Source organism: Vulpes vulpes, chromosome 4 (genome assembly GCF_048418805.1).
Source record: "Vulpes vulpes isolate BD-2025 chromosome 4, VulVul3, whole genome shotgun sequence".
NCBI lineage: Eukaryota > Metazoa > Chordata > Mammalia > Carnivora > Canidae > Vulpes > Vulpes vulpes.
Window position 1 is genome coordinate 111280013 of NC_132783.1, and position 25574 is coordinate 111305586.

General features: G+C 43.4%; 1 protein-coding gene across 1 annotated transcript; it reads right to left on the minus strand.

The window, feature by feature from the left end:
* Positions 1-10794: 10794 nt before the first annotated feature.
* On the minus strand, positions 10795-24482 carry LSM11 (LSM11, U7 small nuclear RNA associated). Its single transcript, XM_072756741.1, has 4 exons — positions 24003-24482; positions 18484-18623; positions 16512-16595; positions 10795-16060 (listed from the first exon to the last, which is right to left on the minus strand). Exons 1-4 carry the CDS (start codon positions 24448-24450, stop codon positions 15650-15652), a joined length of 1083 nt encoding a protein of 360 aa, XP_072612842.1. The 5' UTR covers positions 24451-24482; the 3' UTR covers positions 10795-15649.
* Positions 24483-25574: the final 1092 nt, after the last annotated feature.

Sequence of the window (25574 nt, forward strand, 5' to 3'; positions counted from 1 at the left end):
AGAATGAAATTATCCCCACATATTTGAGCAGTACCCACATCAGACTCACTGACTGGGCTAGGTTGCTCTTCCCCAAGAACTTAGCATCCATGGGACAAGGTGGAAATGTATGAATAATTTAAAGTTCCATCGACACATCATGAGGGTGCTGAAACAGACTGGTAATACGTAAGCCGTCGCTGTAACCACTTGCAAAGCACGACAATGGCAGGGAGAAGTAGGGGATGAGAAACAGCTCTCTCTGCAGTTTTTCACCTACCAGCACACACACTAGCAACACGATCCACACGAGTTCATATTGGAGGATGACTGCAAACAAGTGCCCGCGCTTGCAAAAGGATGGCCATGGTAATGACAATGATGGCTACATCCTACTGCCACCTCCGCTTTCCTTTGGTCTCTCCCACCTGCCAGGGTCACCTCTGCCCGCCTCCCTCCCTGGCCCCGCCTTCCCCAGCCACCCTCACTACCTTGAAAAGGACATTATGAGGAAAACAACTGGGGACAGTGGCGGAAGAACAAACTCAAGTTGTTCAAGACCCTCCTGTCCAGTTGCAAGTGTTGCTCTCTTCCGGGAGGCCTCCCCCGACACTCTGTCTTCCTCCGTCACACCCTCCTGCTCTCCTGTTTGATTTTTTTCATGGCACTTTACATTGTCTGAAGTTATGTCCATCTTGTTGTTTCCTTCTTGGGATGTATGATTTTTGTCTCGCCTCCCCAGTAGAATGAAAACACTCTAAGAGCAAGAAACTTGTCTGTCCCGTTCCTCCCAGTATCTCCAGCGCCTAGAACAGTGCCCAGTTCTAGAAGGTGTTCAGGAAATAAATGTCCACTAAACAAATGCCCTGAAATATCCAGCAAGATGATACAGGTGTTCAGTACATATCTAGTTAGTAGACAGCAAGCACTCAGTAAATGATGGTTATTTTGTTTTTGTTATTAAGTTGTTGGTGGCAAAAAAAAAAAAAAAAATTACCTGGCCTCTAGGACTTCACAAAGTTCTTTCCTAGCCCAGCAAAATGATGTGGTTCCTCTTGCTTCCCCTGATCCTAGAAATAAAATTCTACTCTGAGCCTGTGAGCTGCACCCCGGGCCATAGTACCAACACATCTGTGTATTAGCAATGCAGGCTTAGCTATGATGCACAGGCTCCTTTGAGAATATCGGGTGAAAAATCCCCACAGGCTTGGCCTCAGCTTTCTTTGTTCACATTGTTTGCTTTGAAGACCATCACACGGTGCTGAGAAATCAATAAGCAGGGATGCTGCCGACCCTGTATATTTCTCCTGATTCTCCTCTGGGAGGCTTGGCTCACTCCAATGCACTGATAAGTCATGAAGTGCCCATCTCCATCTGCAAATTAAGGCCCTTGTAAGTAATCAAGGAACACCAAGTTTAGCCTGCCGTGGATTTTCCATCCTAAGTGTCATTAGATGAAACGAAAGTACACATTACAGGTTTGCATAATGAACAAGCCTCAAGTTAGGTTTGCCGTGATAGGGTTATCAGTCATTGCACAAATTAATTATTTAGGAAAGCACTTTTTACAGTGGGTTTTCATTTAAGTTTTGCCCCTTGATATATGTGTATGAAAATGACTAATCCATCGGACACTGCTATTGTACTTGTGCATCTATCACTATCGGGCCTTTTTTTCATAATTGGTTTATTAATTATAGCATCTTAATGATCTGTTTAAAATAAATAAACCATTTGCACCATTTCAAAGGTATTTTGTGAGGCTCAGCTGATATTAAAATAGCACCAGCCTTATGTGCTTTTTCAGCAAGTGACCTAATTAGTTAATAAAGTAATTGAATATTAAAAAGGATGTTGCAAGTGATTAAAATTTAAGAGCCTTCAGAATGTTATTAAAGCTATAAATCATACATCACTGTTTTAATTTGCATAGCTACAGAATTACTAATGGTCCCACGTGCACACGGGGCTTGGCAATTAGTCCTTTAACAAAATGTTGGTGATGTTGAGGTACCAAATTCTTTCAAGCTCTTTTGATAGCTACATAGAAACCTGCTTTTGCCAGATTAGATATCTAGCTGTTGAAATTGCTGCTTGCTTCTTTTGACAAGTATAGATATTCATTCACTCAACAAATATTTATGAATACCCACTGAGTCCAAGAACCGTGTTAAGTGTTGAGTACAATGGTGAGCAGAAGAGACACTAGTCCCTAATTCCACGTGGAATTTAGGGACTAGACATACTAGTCAGGCACTTCCCTAAATTCACGTATGATTACAAAAGGTGATAACAAGCTATGAAGGAAAAGTATAGGATTCTCCAAGAGGATTTTGCAGATGAAATCTGAACTCCTCTGCTAAATCAGGGACCAAATGCTTACTTCAAGGTGAAGAGACAGGGACTTCACCCAGCAGGCTGAGAAGTTCTTGTTCAAGCAAGAAATGCTGGATAAATCTACCAGTAGTGTGTAGGAAAGACTGGCTGAAATTGTTTGTTGTTGTTTACCCAAGAGCCTTTGTTCTTTCCTGGCTATCAGAATCCCACTTCTGTTTGGCTATAAGACTAGTACTATGCTTAGGGAATGCAGGCCCAGGTCCAGGGGTAAATGATGAAAAGCCTAAGCCTATTATTGTAATTCCATTGCCCTTTGCCTGTGGACTGGTTTCTGGTGAATGTGGTCTGACAAAGAATCTTCCTCTCTGATAAAAAGAAACACACACGAAGAATACTCTTTCCCTCCATGCTTTTGTATATCATCATTAGTGAAGGTTAATACTTGGTGCTAGGGATCCCTGGGTGGCGCAGCGGTTTGGCGCCTGCCTTTGGCCCGGGGCGCGATCCTGGAGACCCGGGATCGAGTCCCATGTCGGGCTCCCGGTGCATGGAGCCTGCTTCTCCCTCTGCCTATGTCTCTGCTTCTCTCTCTCTCACTGTGTGCCTATCATAAATAAAAAATTAAAAAAAAAAATAATACTTGGTGCTATAGCATCCATATGGAGACTATGAGGGCAAAGGAAAAACAAACACTACACACACACACACACACACACACACACACACTCCCTAAACCTAAGAGCTCTGATATTGTTGAGTAGCTGAACCAGCTCTGGAAACTTTGGATGTCTTACTATATGAAAGAATAAGTTTCATTTGGATATTCTGTTACTTGCCACCTAAAGCATTTTAATTGAACCAGATGGTTAAAAAATGGAGATGCTGAAAGACAAATTAAGATGAGCAGTGATACAACACTAAACTATGGGGAACAGGAGGAATGGAAAGTGAGGTTAAGAACAGAGCTGAGGGGGATCCCTGGGTGGCGCAGCGGTTTGGCGCCTGCCTTTGGCCCAGGGCGCGATCCTGGAGACCCGGGATCGAATCCCACATCGGGCTCCCGGTGCATGGAGCCTGCTTCTCTCTGCCTATGTCTCTGCCTCTCTTTCTCTCTCTCTCTCTCTCTGTGACTATCATAAAAAAAAAAAAAAAAAAAAAAAAAAAAAAGAACAGAGCTGAGGCATTGTGGACAAGATTCAACGGAATTTGTCGACTTACTGGTTATCCAAGGGGCCAAATAATAGTAATTGCCATCCACTGAGTATTTCCCATGTCCCAGGCATTGTTGTAAGCACGTTACATGTAGCATGCCATGTAATCATTTCAATGGTCTATAAAATACTATTAATTGTCACCATGGTTGAATTCTGTTTCAATCATGTCTTGATTTGTCATCAAAGTCTAATAGCCTCCACCACCACTAGTAGGTGAAAAAAGCACATGAGTTGCTTCTGACTCCTTGAGAGAGCTGCTGGCTATATTGCTACTTCCAAAATTTTTTACTTCTTAACACACATAGAAAATGACAATATTTTAACATACACACTGAGGTATAACTGAAGGGGACTTAGGGTATCTGTATGTGGCTTGGCAAAAGCCTTCATTATTCTTTCTTTATATTATACAATTATAAGAAAATAAAATTCAAAATTTAGGGAATATATTAAATACCAAACTTATGTAAACTTTCCAAAAAATAATTTAATTTTAATGAGAAATTAGCATTTGCTTTTTATGAATATAGCTTTTTACTATCAGATTTTACAATTCAAATAGTAATTCCTGAAGATTTTTGTAATAGTCAAGACTCTTTAATCATAGTCTATTCAAATTCTTGACAGTAATGACTAACAATAAACTTTGTTCACACAAGTTAGTAATACCAACAAAATAAAACCTTTTTTGAAGCCATTTCAAGCTTTATAATATTTAAAGAATCTAACAGTTCTTTTTTCTTTCACTGACAATTGAACTGTTGAAATTCCTTGAGATTGTGGGACTGGATTTCAAATATTTGGGAACTCTTGCAAACAAAATTATTTCAAAATAATAAAAACACTTTAATTCATAGACTATTCATGCACAGAGTAGTTCCTAAGCACAGCCAACTTGGATACCTCTGAAAGGGCACGTCAGTCACAGAGGGAAGAATCCAATATGTGTGAAGACAGATTCAGGGCTGTGCCTGCCAAGAACCTCCCTGTCCTTCTCCCCGCCCCTGTTGAATTTGTGACTGGCTTCACTTTGGCCTAGTGCTGTGCTTCTTGTAGGGCCAGCTTTGTGGGCTTGTGTAATCTATATAGTCATACAGGATCCCATGCTCTGAAGGACCCCATTCTTGGTTTCATGCTCTGTTGCTGGCATCTTGAGATGATTTTTGAACAAGCAACCCTGCACTTTCATTTCTCACTGGGTCCTGCAAATTATGTAGCTGGTGTTGGCATCTAGGACATCTGGAACACAAATTCCTCCAATAGTAACTATCTTGTGCCTCTGCCCACGATGGGCAATGGCATATGGTACCACTGGCTTTTGAGTTCTGAAGCAGCTTCTTAGCTTCTATGTTTGGCTCCTTGACACAGAGCATAACAATCTGGATATCATCAGGCTCATCAGGTTTAATGTGTTACATGACCATGGGCCACACCTTCCTGCCTTGTTCCATTCAGCCACCCTTGAGGGACCCTGATGAAGCTGTTGATGTTTCTGGTTGGAGGTGACTGGCCCAGAGGGTCCAGCTGCCCCAAGAACTGAAGCATCAGTTATATTACTCAAGATGCCATGGCTTACCATTCAGGCAATCCTGTGCAGGGTGTGTTCCTAAGCATGTTTCTTTCTGGTAAGAGCTCTGTGACCTGAAATAGGTCCTTGCCAATATTTTTCAATATGAAGAGTCAGGATTAAATTCTGAATACCATTCAGTGTAAGAGAGTCTAGATTTGAGATATGATCACTGAGGGTTATATCTAGGAAGGACTGAATTGGGAGGTAGAGCTGGAAGGACATTCTGAACCCCTCCAGGTTCTTCCTCTGGCATGCGAGGGTTTAAAGTAGTTTCTCCCAACCATTTTGGAATTGGAATCTATATTATCTTTGATTTAATGTCACAATGTTGGTCTCTCTATTAAAATTATACATATGTATTAATATATGAGGATATATAACTGTGTCTACCTATCTATCCATCCATCTCCATGTATGTATGTACGTATTTAAATAAAATAAGCAAAAACAGTTCCAAGCCAGTGAGGACAGATGACTCTCAGCACAGGGGAGGGAAGTTTCTGCCAAAACACTTTTCATGGAGCAACAGATGTGCTCAGATGAACTCTGGGGACTGCGGAGAGGGTGGGTAAGAGGACTCGCTGAGGCATAACTGGACCTGGCAAGGGTAAGGAAGAGGCTGTACACAGGCCTAAGATTTCTCACACAGAACACTGAGTGAACTAATTGCTTTCTGCCCTCAGAGGCAAGATCATAAGTATGCACCAATCTTAGAACAAGGTCATACAAACAGAATCCCAACAGATATTCTTAAGTAAATACTATTTTTATACAATTTTACATAAATATATACACAACACTCCCCATTACACAGTCTTACTGATTCAGCAAGAATCGTGCAATGAGAACCCTGTAGATGTTACTGGCGTGGAGTCCTTTCCTTGCTCCGTACAGTGTGTGTGTGTATGTGCATTAAGTGGTCCATGTGGTTAAAGCATGCATCAGGTCTATGTGCAGTGGAAGAAAACTGTAACTGCATTCCCACTTCTTAATATTCTGCTTTTCTTTCTTTTCTTTTCTTTTTTAAAGATGTAATTTATTTATTCACGAGACACACACAGAGAGAAACAGAGACACAGGCAGAGGGAGAAGCCGGCTCCATGCAGGGAATCCGATATGGAACTTGATCCCTGTATTCTGGGATCACGACCTGAGCCAAAGGCAGACGCTCAACTACTGAGCCACCCAGGCATCCCAATATCCTGATTTTCTGATCTAAGTAAGTCTTCTGGGACTTATAAAATGGTTTGGCGCTACTCTTGCTACCAATTGATGGCTTTCCAAGGATGATGAGACAGCTATAAAAGTGTGAAACCCAAGCAGCCCCAAAATAACAGGACTTTTGTATTTCTGCATTGCTAAAATGTTACATTCCACCTTATGGTATATTTGAATCCAGATCCCTTTAGAAGTCAATTTTTCTGGCAGGGCTCATCTCTGGACATGGGGGCAGGGAGGGAGGACCTTCTGGACTTCATATTCAAAAAGGCCTCACATATAGACTTGGGCTCTATTTCTAAATGAGGCTACACACCTCCTCCTAGGCACACAAAGACTAGAAGCTATCATTCCACTTGAATTTTTAAAATATACCATGAAATTTACAACTTCGCTTTGATCTTTCTTCATTTAAAAAAAAATGTATTGGGAGCCTCAAATAATGGAAGTGGCTGGGCCTTCTTTCAACCTTGAAAAGGTGTGTGTGTGTGTGTGTGTGTGTGTGTGTGTGTCTTTTTATGTGTATTTGTCCTCTAGTGCACATTTCATAACTGGATTGGATGTAACATGCTCAATTAATTAGGGAATACATTTTTATCACCAACACCACTATTGGTTATAATTTGATCTCTATAAAGAACTGGCCAACCAGGCAGATTGAGTGTGAACTGGCTCATGACTGGAGGGAAACAAAGATGTGCAGTCAACACATCTGCTTTGCATGTTTGTGCTTTGTTTATCATAAAACAGGTGATAATGATAAGGATGTGTAAGAAGAACAGTGTTAATGATAGTGCCGTAGAGAGTGCGAACAAAAGCCATGACTTTTGAGCAAAAGCTAGATGTAAATTAAACCCTGAATGTGTTCAGAGTTGAGGATTTATAGCTATACATTTACAGCATTTAGAAAGACCTTTGGTGTTGAAATTCCTGCAAGAATAATTTTATCATTTCAAGTGTGAAACTCCCCGGTCACTGATTCCAACTCTTCCCACTGAAGCAATTGCTTTATAATAGTTTTTGCTGATGTGATTTTATTATGGAACAGAGTGTATGTTACAAAATACATGAAGCTTATATAATGCAACATTTACTAACACACAGTACACAAATCACTTGTGGCTCAGAAGGTGTTTGCAGATAACATGAAGACAAACATTTTAATTTCAATAGTTGTAGATTTCTTTTAATGTGTACTTTTGATTTAGGGCAAATTTTCCAACTTGCTAGTGATGCACAGCTTTAAGTGCAAACTAAAAAGTGAATCAATTTATAGAAAAATATTGAATAAGTAAGCAGTAGTCTGCTTAGGATAAGGCAAAAATTGTGAAAGTGGTCTGCAAATGACCCCTCTGGAAACAATGGGCTATGTAATAAAAAGAAAGAAGATGTAGGCTTTGGGTTGAGTTTCTGATAGTGATGATGGCCACACTGAGCCATCCTGGAGACCAGTGCCACACACATGTAACTGCTGCCTGATGCCCCAGGAGCGTGCTTTTCCACGTGACACTAATTGGCCCACACAGGAATGAAACCATGACCCTTCTCTCATTAGCCACATGCTCAGACCAGCTGAGCTAGCTCGCTCTGGGTCACTGGGGTCCCATGTAGGAAATTACCATTCCAGTGCCCTGTGGTCCTCTTGTAACCCCAACTAATGAATGTCCCGTGGAGCCTAACGTCATTCCTGGGGGAGCATACTGCTCTCCCAGCAGTGGAGAAGTTGATGATATTCTGAAGTTTTAACCCAGGGAAAGTCAAATAAGAAAGCACAGAGAACTCAAGAAGCCTGAGAACAATCTTTCAAACACCTGTGTGCTAACAACAAAAAAAAGGATGACAACAGCGTTCTGCTCTGTTCTGTCCTTTTGTCAGCCCTGGTCTCAGGACATGGAATGCAAGCACAGGGAAGTGAAGAATGTTAAGCATCACACAGCAAGCTCATCACAGTGTAAATGACATTCAGTGCTTGCGGTCTGGGCCAAGCACTTTCTCTCACTAACTCTAGGAGGTAGGTAGTATCATCTCTAGTTTAGAGATCAGGAAATTGAGGCTCAGAAGTAACTAGTGCAAGAGTCTATGACAGCGAGCTCATCCCAGGATTGCTGTATTCTGGAAGTTAACACATTCTCAAGTTGAAAGGAAATTCTACAAGATGGGCAGGCAGCTTGCCAAACCTTTGTGCTTGTGACCCCTTTTAGGTCTCAGGAGAAACACTGTAAGCCTTCAAGTAATCTTAATTTTTCTGTAGCTTTAGCACCATCCATAGTTTAGCCCTGACAAGAGTTTTTTAATAAGATGATAGTCAAGGCCAAGAGAAGGCATTCTTCGCAAGTTGTGGAAACATTGGAAGGAAAGAGATGGCAGACTTTTTTAATGCATATTGAAGAGCTGGTAAAGACCAGAAAGTCACTTCAGCTGCTTTTTTTTTTAACAGAGCTCTTGGATCGCTACCCTAGAAAGGGTCTAACTTACTGGTGGATGATATACCTGCTGGTGCTCACTTGGCAGCCACTACTCCCAGAGCCACAGCGGACCTGCTGCCCTGGGGGTGCCCACCAGCCTCATCCTCTTTGGAAGCCACAAAGCCCTGTGCCCCTCTTCACTTCCAACCAAAGAACATTATGAATCAGAAAGGACTAGAGACACTTGAAGTAGATAACCAAACCATATTTTAACTCAGCTCTCTGGTTTCTGATTAATTGGAGGGGATGACTCAGCTTTGTCAGTGTCCTGGTCAATGCCTGAGGTATAACTGGCTAATAATAAACTTGGGAGTCAGACAGACCTAGATGGTATTCCAAATTTTCCATTGATTAGCAGAGAGATGTTGGCAAGTTACTATCTGTTTTTTTGGTTTTTACCATTGCCCACCCACCCCTTCTGCCCCTAGAGTCCACCCTAAAACAACAGAGTTTACTGTGTCTATTATAAATTTTTCTTTGACTAAGAAGGATATTTGCTTGGTCTTGGAGTGGAGACTCAATTCTGGTCATGGAATCATAAGACGGATGCAACCTTTCTTACAAGCAGGCTCTTGGGCATCAACACTGGTGGAAATGAATTGTTTCCCAAAGTGAGACAACTGCTGAGAAATAGGGGCATTGAGACAGTTTACCTGGGATAATCCTTAGTCACCAGCTGGAAGAGGCTGGGTAGAGTTGACCGTATTCTGAGAGGAAACAAGAAACCCCATGATGTGAGAACAGTGATAGACTCCCTGAAATGGGATGCCAGGCAATCTCTCTGTTTAACACTCTTCTCTAAGCACATTCAGTGGCTGATTGCCATCAGTCAGGTTTCGTAGGCTTCAAATTAGGCAAATTCAATATTGGGAGGAAACATTTATACTGCCACTTAGGTTGATTATAGCTCATTTCTCCTTGATTATCTCAGTTCAGACTGGTGAGCATTTAACAATGAATTGTAGCAGTGACTGGAGATCAGATCCAGAGACTCAAGTTCTTCTGGGGCCTCAGGTAAGCAGTTCTCTTCAACCCACTGCCACCTAGTGGCAACTGAGCAGACTGAAGAACGCTTCACTGATATTCAGGAAACAATGTGGTGGGGCAATAAACTTTTTTGTCCTTGCCACTGGAATCCAGGAAGCTTAGGGAAAGATAATAAATATATCTCATTCCACTGGCCTCCATCCCCCTACCAATATTTAATGGTCACTGCACATTTTAAACGTCAAGCTGACTTTTCTGCCTTTATTTTGATTAATGAGGATATTCTCATTTAATCAGAAGTCTGAGATACAAAACAAACAAGGGGAAGAAATGGAGCATTGGGTCTTGCCTCCCTTCCCACAAGAACCTGTGTGTAGTGGTTAGAAGTTTCTTGTACGTTGGCTAAGCCAGTTCAATATATTCTTTGAAAGCAGGGAATTGGCAGTTAACTTGATGTTTCCCTAAGCATCAGTGTGATTTTTGTCTACCTTACCCAGGCGACTCAGTTCTGGAAGCACACAGAGGAGATGAAGTAACCAACGTGGCAAATCTTGGGGCAATTCAACTTCCTGTACATGCATAGAGGGAAGCTGGTGACAAATTCAAATATTTCTGGAACCATGTGAGGATCAATTAGTCAAATGTGGTCAAACCCTCAGAGGTAGTGGAGTGAAGGGTGATCTCAGCAGGTCATGAAGAGAGGGGGTTAATGCCAATGAACTATTAGGTAGAATAAATTCACAGGGCAATTACCATGGCTTGGAGCTTAAAAGAGACAATTCACATTGTGGCCAAGTTCCTTTTCTAAGCATGACCTTCTAATAAATTTGAAAGAAAAAAGGCACCTCAAGGATAGTTGATGCAGACATGTGCTTTGGTAAAGGAAAGGCACAAGGTTACAACAATGAGATGGCAAAAGGCTTGCGATGCATTAACTTTTTAGGTCAGTGTCTTCACTCGGTAATAGACTCACCTTCCTCCTCCCCTCCACCACCCTCAAAATCAGCAGAGACAAAGCAGTCAGTACATTAATACAATCATATTTATTAGTTTCCAGACTCCCATAAGACACATACCTAAAGCAGAACACTGCAAACTGACATTACTAGCAGCAATCCTCCCTAAACATGAAGAATTTAGTGAACTTCATAATTAGGAGTAATTTCAAGACAAGATTATAAGTTATGGTTTTTCTTTTAGCAGCTGGTATATGAATAGTGAAAGTATAAATACAGAGAGTAATCCAGGTTTAGCCCCATCTAAAAAAAACATTAATAAGTCACGGTGCAGAGGAGTATCCCCAGGGTTACCAAACAGAAGGCTAATGTCTTTAGATGTCAGTATGAGATAAGAAAATCACTTTTCAAGACATCGCTTACTATCTGTGTTACTGTCAGGACAACAGAAAAAGAACCGGACAGCTGCCCTAGAACCTAGCTCACATATGATTCAGTCAGATAATCATTAAATAATATACCCCCTTAGAATTGTTTAGACATTTCTCCCCCACAGCTCTAAAAATATAACATCAGACATAACATCAGACATTTGCTCCAAAGGATTAAAAATCAAAAGCAATTGCGATGTATTGGGAATAGCTTTTATAGCTTTCCTGAGGGACGGTTGCCATCTTTTCAGAGAGTGTTTTTAAAGCAGCACTAACTCTGGTAGCTTATCAAACTACTTTTTATTCTAAATAAATAAAAGACCAACTGAAGGTCTCAGGTGTACTTACTTCTTTTCCCCTAGATCTCTGAACCATCCAAAGCCATTCCTTGACAGATAGCTTTCATTTTTATTAGAGGAGTGCAAGAGAACTTACAAACATTTGAAAAATACTCAAAACACTGAGAGTAAAAAAGGCGCAACCCTTCCTTAGAGCCCAGGAACCTATGACAGGAACCCCATAGGCTTATCTAAAATCCATCAACTCAATTTGCCAGAAAGTAATGACAGACCACCCACCTTTGCAACATAGGCCCAGATGAGACTTTCTTGCTTTATAATCACTAAGAAAAGCATCTGGGAGTTACTGTCAGGGAAAACAGGCTGATGAATAGAAAAAGGGTTAACTGTAGTCTGTATCTGGCACAGGAAAAGAAAAATTAAAACAGTTGCTAAACCATTATATTTATACTGTGATACTCTTATGTGAACCTTGGCCTTCCCATAGTAACCATTTCATTCATTAAAAAATACATAAAAGATGGGAAAGCTTTGGGGCAGCACCAGTGACAGCTAGCTGTCTGAATAATTTTAATTTTTCCTAAAGGCAAAGATAAGAGAAAATTTACAAAATCTATTCTATTTCATGATTTTGCCCATGTCAGCAGCTACAGGGATAATGCAAATAGAAATACAAAACCCCTTAGCATCAAGTTAGGGTACTATTTTTCTCTCAAGGTATACCTAGATTTCTGTACAGCTTCTGAGGATTAAAGACAGCTCATAGTTCATGCCTTGACAATTTCTAAAGGTACTCCCAGCCTATATTACCACGAGGATAGATGACACCCCTCCTGACCCACTAACAACTCAGAGCAAGGATTCTCATGCACCTAGACTTTAATGTGAATGGCTTCTAGGCTTTCTGATTTGATAAGCACCGTGAACAGAGAGCAAGGAACTGACTGGTCTAAAGCCACCTGCCTTAGACACTGGTAATGCTGGCTAACCATCTCACAAATGGCCCACCATCATAAGACGGTCTCTGAAAGGAAGCATAAACCGCTTCCTAAATACCAGAACAAATAACCTAAAGTGGAAGTTCTCCTGGTGGTAGCAGCCACAGAATCACCTCTGTGTACCAAGAAATCATGGGTGTGAAAATACATCTCTGTTGCTCAATGCCTTGTTATCATCTAACCCAAAGCTGGCTGCTCCTGAGACCTCAACAAGTGCACAGGTACTTGTTGTGTATGTCCCATGAACTGTCTCAGAAACAGATTCCCATGTCTAGTGATTACTTTGAAGAACCCAAATAGGATGTTCAAAAATATGTACTATGCCTACCAAACTGCCCTGAGCCCAAATCCCTGGAGAATACTAGAAATAAGTTTTGTTGCATTTCAGTTGTGTAAGACTCCCCTCAGGGGGCCTCCAGAACTCTGCCGTTGTAGCTGTTACTTTCCCTTTCTCTTTCCTTCCCCTGAGGAAGACTTGAGTTATTTTCATAGCAACTTATTATAATGTCCTAGGTAATGACATATTTGGAGCAGCAGATAGGTTATTAGGACCAATTTTTTCTCCCTTTTGAAAAATTTCTATAATAATAAAGAAAAGGCAATAATTTAAAAAACTGACTTCCCTAAAAAACAATTGTCATACTTTGTACAAAATAGCATATTTACTAAATAGTATTTATCCTAGAATCACTGTCCAGACCAAACCATAAATGGGGGTATATGGGCATATTATAAACTGATCACATGGATTTAAAATACTTTTCAGAGCCAGAATTATTAAATTGGACAGAAAAGTAGTAAGCCAATCATTATCTGGACATATGAAAATTATATATAAACATGAAAATGCAGCATGTGTTTAAAATAAATCACATTACATTTAGTCAGGCACTAAAATGAATGGAAACTGATAGATTCCTTTTGATACCAAACTTTTGCTTTATTGGGAAAACCTGGTTGGTATCTATTGCAGCTTCTAGCTGAGGGACAGAAGCGCAGACTGATGAAGACATCTAACAGGAAAGACAGTAAAGAGGTAGAGGCAGGGGTGCCTGATGATTAAAGATGATAACCATTAATTGGAACTGAGATTTTAGACATACTACTTAGAAGAGAATTTAGAGTAGCAGATTCCAAAGATAATTTGCATACTTTGTAACATGGAACCTCTCTAAGTGTTTATTGTATGTGAGATGGCTCTAAAGAGTAATATTTAAAATGCATTTTAAAATAAAAACAAGTAAACAGAACAAAACATCTCCCATAATTCCCCTTTGGGGATGTGTCATTTTTAGATGTGCATTCTCCCTTTGGTACTACCATATAAACCCACTGAAAAGTTCAGGGGAATTCTTTCTGATGATGATCAGAAAAAGGTTGGGGCTGGGATGTGGGGGAAGCAGCAAAGAAATATTACTCTTCTTTTATTGAGGATATTCTTCTGAGAACTTCCATTGTCCTTTAGGAGAAAGGAATGGATTATGGAAAATAGTTCCTGAAGATATCACTGCCTTCTGAGGACAAGTTCATAATTATGACACCTATGGAGATGACCTTCATAGGTAGCACCTACCTTGTTCATAAGACATAGAACTCTTACCAAGCTATGAAATACAGTTAGTAAAAGCTATTCATGGCACTTAAATATGTTTAGAGACTTTAAAATGCCTTCCTAAATTTCTGACTCGGTGCCCCGGTGAGGTAGGTGTCTGATGGGAAAAACTGAGGCACAGAGGGGTTAAGTCTGCTCTCCTTTCATTGCATGATGAGCCAGGACCCAGCTAGCAAAAGGACCAGGTGTCCTAACTCCCTTAAATGTTATTCATCCTGATTCTCAGAAGGCCTACCTAAGTTACACAAAAAATACAGCAGGGGAATTTTTTTTTTCAAACATTTTAACTAGTCAGCTATTTCTTATTCTCCTTTGAACATAAGTTATCTAAAATCAAACCAAATATAAACTAATAAAACAAAAAAAATAAATATTGCCTAACAGTCTGTGTCAAGATGTAGCCTATTCTGTACTGGTGATTGAAAAAGTATATATGATTCAAGTAGAAGTATTAGAGGGTGCTACAGTGTTCCCATTACTCAAGCCAAGCTGTGAGTAAAGTGTCCCTTATAGATGCCACCCACTGTACTTTGTAAGAGCCTCTCTGGCGTGACATGAGGGAATAAAACTACCATTCCTGTTTCATGGAAAAATCATTCTGAAAGTTGGTCTACACAGGCCAGCCCTGCCTGGAAAGGGAACTCTCAACCATATGATGCATACATATTACTGAGTTCATGGAGAACTCTTTGAAACCAGATAAGAAGGTCACAGTCACCTGCCATAAAGCTCACGGGACAGTTCACACTACATACAGAAGGGCAATACACTGGGTACATGCACTAGCACCATGCCACAGAAGTGAAAGAAAAGGACAAGAAGCCACCTCATGAGTATCTTCTAGTCCCACCTGGCATGCCATTCTCAGAAGCTACCTCTGGTAAGTGGGGAAGACTGATGAAGTTCTGTTATCCCTTTAAATAATAAGGAGAGGGATAAAAAAATGTTCATTGCTGGCTGCTTTGAGCATAGCAGCTATTCAAATTCTACCCTTACATAAGTTGGTGGCTTTCTTAGTTTTACAGATAGTCAAAGATAATAAATTACATTTTTGGATTAAGAGAGAATGATATAGAGCAAAATTCAAAGGCCAGTGACAAGTTGTGGGCACAGGACTATAGGGAAATTTATATTGCTACTCTTAGAATCAAATTCATGAGTACTCAGGGCACTAGCTTTTAGAAATGAAATCTTTTTTTTTTTTTTTTTGAGGTGTTTTTTCCTCTCATCCTTATAGTGTCTGTGGGGTGAATTTAATTCATACCATGACCCCCCCTAATTCAAATGAAGATTTGATATTTGGTTTGAGTATCTCTAAAGTTGACCATGACACCAAATAAGATCCATGTTTCCTCTGTACAGCTTTTGACTTGATATTAGCAAAAATACCCACCCTCCTGAGGCCTGTGTCCCCTTGAGGAAGCTCATCTTCCAGAGGGCCCAAGCCTGGCTCTATGCTCTGCACATGCAGGACCAGAGGGAATCATTTCAACTCATAGTTTCACTGGGATACTACGATACAGCATAGCAGCAATTCATGCATTTTATTTATAGAAACCAAAGCTCCAGTGAGGCCAAGTTGGTCACTGTGCAAGATGAACCAGCAGGACATTCTCACCTCGAATGAATATCTGATTTATGTGTCGAGTGAATACCTGCTGGTAATCCACTTTGGGCTTTCGCTTTTTTTTACGGGGCTGGCCCCTGGAAAGGGTGGTAGCCCTGGAAAAGGTACCTCCTGCACTTGACCCTTCTGTCCGTGTAGTCCTCCCTGACATCTCTGACCTGGACTCCTCCCTTGCAGATGCCTGCAGGGAAGAAGGGACAGAGCGGGAACGCCTGCGTGAGCCCCGGTCAGTATCTCCTCTTCCCCACACTGAAGCCACCTTCCAAGTAGATGTCTGGGAATATCTGGACAGAGTGGAGTCTTCAACTGCAGACTTAGAATCTGCTTCCTTTTTGGAAGAATCTTGAAGTTTCAGGCGATCGAACAGCTATAAGGAAAGCAATGATAAATATCAGCCTTCTCTTTAGCCTCCAATATCCCTCTCTCAATATATAGAAAAAACACCAGACTGCTCCTTGCTGTGTAATTTTTTAAAAGTTAGTAATGGATCTTCTTCTATGGGTAGCTATAATTCAGATTAATCAATAATATGACAAGAGAAAAGTCACCTGCTTTTCTCTGTGGTATAAAATAGAAAGACTTTTAAGGCTTATAAGAGGTAACTTATTGCTCAAATACTTCGCTGGTCAAAAGCATAGATTCATTTGTGATTAGCTGAATGCATGAGAAGTGAGACTAATGAAGATCTTGGTCCAGGCATGCATAGTGGAAGCAATCGAGCTTTCCCACTAAGAAAACCTGGTCACCAGCCTCAATGACCTCAATTCCTAAGTTTGAAAGCATGATGGGTACTCAAGAAGTGAGGAGAAATAGCCTACCCTAGTGAGAGTCAATGAAGAATCCCGCTCATACGCTTTGCCTAGAACAGGTTTTCGGTAGGTCTCATCCACATCAGTAAGTGCCTAGAGAAATAGCCCAAAGGGGAAAAAATTAGGCATAATTAAAAATATTATTTTTACAGCTTCCAGGGAAATTTTAAAAAGCAGAATAAACACCTCATTTAGCAGAACCAAACAAGTGACTCTGCTCTTATGTACAAAAAACATGGAAATACCAGGCACCCTCTGAGTGATTTCCAAGCTGCTACCACCATGTAAGATGTTTTATCTATTTACAAATGCATGGTAGAGGTTCTTAAATTTCAATATGCATAAATATCTAGGAAATTTATTAAAATATAAATCCAAGGCTACTTCCTAGATATGCTGATTTAGTAGGTCTGGATAAAGCCCAGGAACTGTTATAACCAGAAACTCCAAGATTGTGGTGTTGTAGTATGCCCCTGGGCCGCACTTTGAGAAGCACTATTCTACTGCTTCTTTTCCTTCCTCAATTTCTAGGTCTTATGACAGCAATGAACAGGTACTAACCAGGGTTACACAGAATTGTTGGTGAATTTTTGTCTCTGAGAGATCAACCTCGTAGGACAGCTATTTAGGATCAAATGAAATCAAGTATGAGAAATCAATTTGAAAAGTGTAACTCATCCTACAAATATAAGCTGACAGTATTATTATTATGACCATCATATCAAAGATGTTCTCTTAAATCCTTTTCCTTCAAAGGTAAAATTATAACAATAAAGTACTTTTTCCTACATTTTAGATATAAGAAAAATGGGCCTCAGAAAAACTACTTTGCCTAGAGTAACACAACTACCAAGCGGTAAAGCTAGTATTCAAATCCAGGTCTTCTGATCCCACAGTGGTTAAAAACATGGTCTTAGGAGTCAGAAAGACCTGAGATAAAGTTCTAGAACTTTCACTTACTAACAGTGTGACCTGGGGCAATCATTCAATATCTTCAGCCTCAAGTTCTTCATTTGTAAAATGGAATAGTAATAAACCTCACTCATTAATATATGTAAACCCTTGGTACGCTATCCAGCAAATGTTAAGTGCTCATTACATGTCAGCAACTACTATACTCATCTAGGAGAATGCATGGATGAAGATAAAGCGCAGGAAAAAGAAAAGCTGGAGATGGAAGACTCTATGAAAAAGAAATGCCAGAAAGCCTGGTGGTTCCTATTTTAACTGCCTCATAGTGTAGTTGTGCTATAATGTATCTCTTCACTCCTACTATGTCTAGTAAGCAGACAGTAAACCTCTAGGAGAGTGGGGGTACATTTCCTTTATAAGGAAATACCATGGAAAGTGCCTTGCTTATTAGTATGCCTGCTTCCCCTCTATCTTTATCTATCTTCCCAAAACTGTAGATTGAAAGTTCCTTTCTGAAATTTCTGTTCTTGACACTGTGGTAAAGTAACGGCCAAAGTGGGAAATCAATAAATATTTTGAAATGAATGAAAGAATGGTCAGTAGGAAACTGACATAAAATTACTAAACAGTTGAAATAAATAATTATTCCTTAAGGCTGGGTTTCTTAATCATAGCACTAATGACATTTTCAACCAGGTAATTCTTTGTTGTTGGGGGGCTGTCTTGTGTACTGTAGGATGTGCAGCAGCATCTCTGGCCTCTAACCCATTAGATACCAGTAATGTACCTCCCACACCACAGTTGTGACAATTAAAAAAAATGTCCCCAGACATTGTCATATGTCTCTAGGAGGAAGAGAAGAGCAAAACTACACTGGTTGAAAGCCAATGCCTTAAAGAAAAGAAGAAGTTAAAATAACTCTTTTGTTGTTGGCCAACAGACTGCAAAAATTCTAGTTCTGGGAAGTTATTCTATTGGTTTTCCTAAATTAGGATACTCAGGTCATCTGGACATAAAAAAGTTTTAATCCCTAGGAGGTTCTCCAGGCCCTTGAGAAAGGCTTAATTACCATATTCCAGAACTTGTCAAATGCGACGAGGAAGCCTGTACAGACGCCCCGAAGACCCTTGAAAGTGCGGATGTGAACATTCACCTTCACTCCCTCTCGGATACAACGATGGAGTTCACCCAGAGGGCTGCCTTCATGTACTGAAACAAGGCAAAAAACAGTGAGCATAGCATGAACATTTGCTCTCATTCCCAGAATTAACAATCAAGACCACCCAACCATCTCCAGCAACATCAAGCAACATGGTGCAGTGGCAACCTCACTAGGGAAGCAGGAAGGCCCAATGGGCAACAGAACTAGTTCAGGCAACATATCCTGAAATAAGGCAAGGTTCTGCCAAGACAGAGAGAAAGCATACAGTTGCCTATCACCCAAAGGTTTCACTACTTGTGTATTCTGTGTTCTATGATGCCATTGATTCTAAGATGCACCATTATTTTAAAATGTTTTTGTGGTAGTGGTGGGGGAACCTTACATTAAATGTACACATCAGCAGCAAAATTCTTCTTAGCTCTGTGACTGGTTAAGACAACTTTAAAAAAAATAATTCTCCTGAACCATATATCTAGCTTGACTCTTACAGGAAAAAAAAAAAAAAGGAAAAACAAGCCAAAATTTCATTCATATGTTTATTTTATTTATCAATCACATGTTTAAACAAATCCTGTAACACATCTGTGCTTAAACATACGCAGTCCTCTAAGAGAGAACAGACTTTTAGCCCCTATCTGAAGATACTCCATGCTAAGCTCTCTGGAGCCACTAGTGTTCCAGCGTACATCATCTTTACACCAGGAGGAAGATACCTGGGTGCATTCTAAGCCTGGTTGATACAGAGACACCTGCTAGGCATTAGGCTCCTATGAGACTGCTGATAAGCATCACATAAAGAGTACAACGATTCATGGGAAGAATGCTGGGACTATAAATTGCAGCCTTTACTATGATGGATTCTTTTTTTCAGAGCTTGGGAACAGAGATGAATTTCATTTTTATTACTTCACATTAACTTAGCCTTCACAATTTGATGGCTATACCATATAAAACCTCCCAAAAGAAAACTACATGTATACACACACTCTTACACTCTCACTCACACATATACAGTCTCAGTCTTTCTCACTTTTAAAAGGCAAAATTCTTTGGAGATTGATTATTGCCATCAAGAGTAAACACACACAAAAAATCTGTTTTGTTTCCAGTGACATGACAGTAAATTGTCCTGCACTTCAGTTTGGATAACTAAGCAGGTTACCCATGACCTCCTTATCCCTCACTCATGGATCAGCTTATAAATGATGGCAGTGATAAATTAACAAAAGAAAATACTCTTAAAGAAACTAAATTAGCAGATGAGAAGTAGGAGCTTATGTCAGATTGAAGATTCAACAAGGAGGCACAGTAGAAGGCAGTGTGCAGAAACAGAGGTCTTGGAAAAGAACAGGAGAACCTTGGTCTGACCTTCATCATCTACTCTTCTTCTAGCAATATCGGTATTTTTAAATTCTTTGAATGTCTGAGTAGCTTTTTCTTCACAAGTCTGAGTTTCCTTATTCATAAAATGAGGTTAGACTAGTTATCTTCTAGATTCATTTCAGGAATAAGTCTCTGTAATTTAAGTTTTAGAAACTGATCACACTGCCTGGATCAGTTTATTTGCCTTATGTATTCACTGCTTCCTCCCACCCCCATAGGTGTTTCCATAAACAGCGGAAAGACCATTCTTTTTCTAATTTGTAAAAACAAAAAACAAAACAAAACAAAAAACCCCAGAGGTACTACATCCCCCCACTCCACCGCCCCGAACCCCCAAATCAGAAAGAAAACACAAGCACACATCTAACAGTTTCTTACTCTGGTTAAACAAATGATAAACTCAGGTCTTTTAACTCTCGTATCTGCACTTTTCCCTTGATTTTTTTTTTCTTCCAAAGATTTAATAAGGTGTAATTCCTGGGAGCACTTCACTCCCTTGTGTGATCAAAAATACAACACTAGCACCGTCTGTCACAGCAAACTGCCAAGGCAAAGATGAGCTCCACATTCTGAATCAGAATACACATTCTGCATCTCTTTCCAGCAGTCTGTGTAACAAACTCCAAATGGCTATATGAGCCAGTCTTCTGAAATTTAATACAACACAAAAACATATGCCTTATCTTTGAAGACAGTTATTCATCGGGATCTCCTTCTCCCCCCAACCTTCTAAAGCCAGGTCATTCTTAACTCCATTATTCTCCCTACCTGTGGTAACACTAAGCTCAGACAATAGATCCTCAATAACTTAAGACGTGCTCTTTTCTTTCTCTTTCCCCAACCAATAATACAGTCCAGAGCCTTATCAGATGATTGGTTTACCACAACAGTCTTCCAGTTCCCCTCACTCACATCACCCCTGACACCAACATTATCACCAAGTTTAAATTTATGCATGCTATTCCATTTAATCCTCACAACTTTAATACACAGGTGCTATTATTTTGCCCCACTTCACAGATGAGGAAAATGAAGGCTCAGAAATATTTGTTTAAATAATGTCTCAAGGTTATTTACCTAATAAACAGCTGAGCCAACACCCAGTACAGGCAGGTTATATATACATCCTGACCTCGAGCTTTTAATTATGACAGTCTAAAACAATAACCACAACAACCTATAATGATCACAGTGACACTTAACTGAGAATTTTCCTGTGTTCTACTGTTTTAAAAGCTCTGAATGGGTTAACTAATTTAAATCTAACAACTCTAGGTAGATACTATTACAGATGAGGAAACTGAGGCCCCAAAGAGTTTAAGTGATTTGCCTACGGTGAAACAGCTAGAAAGTGGAGGAGCCAGTGTTCAAAATGTAAAACGCCAGCAGCCAAACCTTTGAATCTGTGGTCTATACCCCCCTAAATATTTTACTACTACTAGAAATTAAGTCATTAGTGACACTGCCCTAAAAGTGCTTTTGCTTGACAATATACACGTGGTCCCCACTATCTATCATAACAAAGACAAAATCTTTGGTCTTCAAAGTGTTTTAACAAATCCTTCTCTGGACCTAAATTCAGTTCTCATTGCTCCAGATACACCCTCTGCCTCACTTATGTGGCACCCTCCACCCACCAAAAGAAGCAAGCAAAGAAAAATGAGAATGAACTCCCTCCCCCTCCCCTCTTCCCTTACTTGAGATTAGCATAATGGCCCTGGCACACAGACACTGGAGTTGGACAAACCCAGTATTAAGTCTCAGTTGCAAAAAAAAAAAAAAAAAAAGGTCTCAGTTGCAAACTAGCTATGTGATCCTGGGCAAGTAGTTAAGCTCAAGGAACCTCATTTATAAAGTTGTATCTATGGGTAAAATAAGATATAATGCATCTAAAGGGCTTAGCAAAGTACACAGCACTTACTAGCTAAATAACAGTTGCCCTAATTAGCAACAATAAAATTGTCTCCTGACCTAAAAAGGGGCATGAGAGAACTTTTTGGGGTGATGGATTTGTTCCGTAACTTGATTGCTGTGGTAATTTCACAGCTATACATTTGCCAAAACTCACTTAAAAAGGGTGAATTTTGTTATGTGTAAATTATACCCCAATAGCCTTTTTTTTTTTTTTTTAGATTTAATTTATTTATGAGAGGGAGAGAGAGAGAGAGAGGCAGGCAGAGGGAGAAGCAGGCTCCATGCAGGAAGCCTGATGTGGGACTCGATCCGGGGTCTCCAGGATCACGCTCTGGGCTGAAGGTAAGTGCTAAACTGCTGAGCCACCTGGGCTGCCCAAAAGCCTAACTTTTAAATAATTACTGTTATCCTCAACCATGCCCTTCCTTAAATTAACTTTGAGACCTGAAGCCAATCTCTTCTAGGAACTCTTTCTGAATGACTTTCATCTCCACCCTTGTTTCTGTACTTTTCTTCCTTTTTTTAAAAAAAATATTTTATTTATTTTAGAGAGAGATTATACTCGAACAGGGGGAGGGCAGAGGCTGTAGGCAAGCTGACTCCCTGCTGAGTGGGGAGCCCAAGGCCCAGCTTAGGCTCAATGTCACAAGCCTGAGATGCAGACCTGGGCGGAAACCAAGAGTTGGATGCTCAACCAGCGGCGCCACCCAGACCCTGCTGTACTCCTCCTGTTTCCGGGAGCTTATCAGTTCTCTGTGATGTCTACCCATCACCATCACGTACACTCAACTGTCCAGTGCCTATGGCACATTCCGAGATCTTGACGCCACCGTATATTTAATCAGGACACATCAGGAGCTGCTCTTCGTGCTCCGCGGGACCGATGAAGCACAGTGCTTCATGGGCAGAGCCAAAGCCATTCGCTACATAAAGTGAGATTTTCCCTTGACAATCTGAGTAGCGAAGCAACAACTGGCAAAATGGAAATAAATGTTACAGTGTGAGACTTGGAGCGCAGTTCCAAGACCTGACGGTGGCAAGAAAAAAAAAAGAAAAGTGCACACAGAGTAAGGACCCCCAGACTGTCCTGACGGCAACCTGGGTGCTCGGTCCGCGCCCCCCCCCCCCCCCCCCCCCCGCGCCGCCGCCTGCCTGGGCCGCTGGGCCGCTGGGCCCCGGGTCACCGTGAGGATCTCGCCCACACAGCTGACGGCGCGCAGCTGCTCAGGGCGCCTCCCTCCAGACACGCCGCTGGGACCGCAACGAGACGCCCCCTGGCTTAGCGCGCGACCCTCCATTCGGACGGCGGCGGCCAGTCACGTCGCGACTCGGCTCCCAGGACGCAGACGCTCCCGCGGCCCACCGGTCCCGGCGCTCGCCGGCAGGGGTCGGGAGAGCACCGCCCCGGCACGAGGCGGGACCCCGCGGAGCGAGACCCGGCTCCCACAGACACGGAGAGCGCTCCGAGCGCGCCAGGAGGCTCCGAGGAGCCCTTGGGGCCCTTCCACCTCCAGGACTCGGAACAGCCCGCGCAGACGGCACCGCGAGCGCGACACAGCCGTCCCGCGGGCGTCCAGGCGGCGGGGCTGCGGGGGGCTGCGGGGGGCTGCGGGGGGCTGCGGCGGGGCTGCGGGGGGCTGCGGGGGGCTGCGGGGGGCTGCGGCGGGGCTGCGGGGGGCTGCGGGGGGCTGCGGCGGGGCGGACCAGCCCTCCCCGCCAGCGCCGGGCCGCCAGCCTCCGGGGTCACGACACGGCGCCCCGCCCGCACCCGCCGCCAGTCCCGCCGGGCGAGCACGCTCCTGCAGGCAGGCTGCGCCCCTCCGGCGGGTCCCCTCGGGCGGGTCCCCTCGGGCCCCGCAGACCCCGCAGCCACCCGCACCCGCTCGGCGGCCCCAGCCGCCCCGGCCCCACGGCGCGCGCGGACCGCTTCCTCCGGGACCCCCGCCCCCTCCCCGGACCCCCGCCCCCTCCCCGGACCCCCGCCCCCTCCCCGGACCCCCGCCCCCCGGGACCCGGCCCCGCCCTCCCAGGCCCCGCCCCCAGGCCCCGGCCCCGCCCCCGCCGGGACCCCCGCCCGCCCCGCCCCCTCCCCCTCCCCCTCCCCGCCCCCCGCCCCCCGCCGGACTCACGGGGCATTCGCGTGAGCACGTTGCGCGGCGCCTTCCTGCTCCGACCCGGACCCCGCCGGCGCGCCCCGGCGGCCCCGTCCCCTTCCTCCTTGGTCACCATGAGGCGACGGAGGCGCTGGATGCGCTCGGGGTCCGGGGCCGGGGCGTCCGGGCGGCGGCGGGCTCTGGCCGAGGCCCCGGCGGCGGCGGCGGCGGCGACCCCCGAGCCCGCGGCCGCGCCCCGCGCCCTCCCGCGCCCGCCGCCCCGGACCCCGGTCCGCAGGAAGCTCTCGTACTCGGCCAGGTTGTTGAAGCAGGGCGCGTTGGGGTAGGGGATGGGCGGCAGGCGGGGCGCGTACAGGGCCAGCAGCGGGTCGAAGCTGTCGGAACTGACATCCAGCCGCGGGCTGGGGGGGCGCGCGGGGCTCCCGGCGCGAGCCGGCCTCGCCCCCCGCTCCCGCTCCTCCATGTTTGAAAGGCCCGCAAGCCGAGGCCGATGGGAAGGAGGAGCGGGGCCGCCAGAGGGCGGCACTGCGCAGCCGCGGCTCGGGGCTGCACTGCGCCGGCGCGGCCGCGGGGGGGCAGCCTCTGTCCGCGCTCGGCCCGCCGCCGCCGCCGCCGCCGCCGCCGCCGCCTGCGCGCCAGGGGAACAGGTTCATCTGCTTGAATGCAGCGTTTCCTCATTCACATCATCATCACTTAGGGTGTTTCTTAATACTCCAGATTCCCCGGGGGTGGATCTTGGAATCGGCGTTTAACCAGCCTCCCCAAGCGTTTCCCTGCTTTCCAACTGCCGTGTGCGCTCCCAGCTGGAGCGGGTGGGAAGCGGCTGGAAGAGGGCAGTCGGTGGCCCCATAAGCCTTCAGGCCCGGGCTCCAGTTATTTAGCTTCTGTGGATCTTTACATTCTCACCTGAAATAGGATAGAAATAGCACCTAACCCACAGAATTCTAAGTATGAAGAGGTATTGCACAGAGCGCATATAAATGCCCTATGCGGGATCCCTGGGCGGCGCAGCGGTTTGGCGCCTGCCTTTGGCCCAGGGCGCGATCCCGGAGACCCAGGATCGGATCCCACGTCGGGCTCCCTGCATGGAGCCTGCTTCTCCCTCTGCCTGTGTCTCTGCCTCTGCCTCTCTCTCTCTGTGACTATCATAAATAAATAAATAAAATTAAAAAAAAATAAAAGCCCTATGCTAGCTAGCTAGTGTTGGTTAAGTAGACCAGCAAACTCTGGACCCCGATCCTCCATTTCCTACACTTCATGCAAAATAATTTGCACTAATACCAGAGAGACCTTATTAAGGAAAATTCATTGTATTCCTGATTTTTCAAGCACTGCTTGGGCAATTTCCTTGGAAATTAGGATCCAGCTCTTAGAATGATGGAAGATTTACAACACCTGGTTGTACCACTTGTTATTTTATAACGTGTTTAACAAAATAGTTGTGCTTTTTTTTTTTCCCCCGTAAGATTTTATTTGAGAGAGAGAGAGAGAGAGAACAAGCAGTGGGGAGGGGCAGAGCATGGGAGGGAGGGAGAGAGAATGAAAGCAGATTCCTTGCTGAGCCAGGAGCCCAATGTGGGGCTTGAT

What these genes read in the sequence shown, in the direction of transcription:
- LSM11 (XM_072756741.1), bottom strand. Translation starts at nt 24,450, where the DNA reads ATGGAGGAGCGGGAGCGGGGGGCGAGGCCGGCTCGCGCCGGGAGCCCC. An exon ending in CGTGCTCACGCGAATGCCCC is followed by an intron (nt 18,624 to 24,002) that starts GTGAGTCCGGCG and finishes GCCTTGTTTCAG; the next exon opens with TACATGAAGGCAGCCCTCTG. An exon ending in TTGACAAGTTCTGGAATATG is followed by an intron (nt 16,596 to 18,483) that starts GTAATTAAGCCT and finishes CTATTTCTCTAG; the next exon opens with GCACTTACTGATGTGGATGA.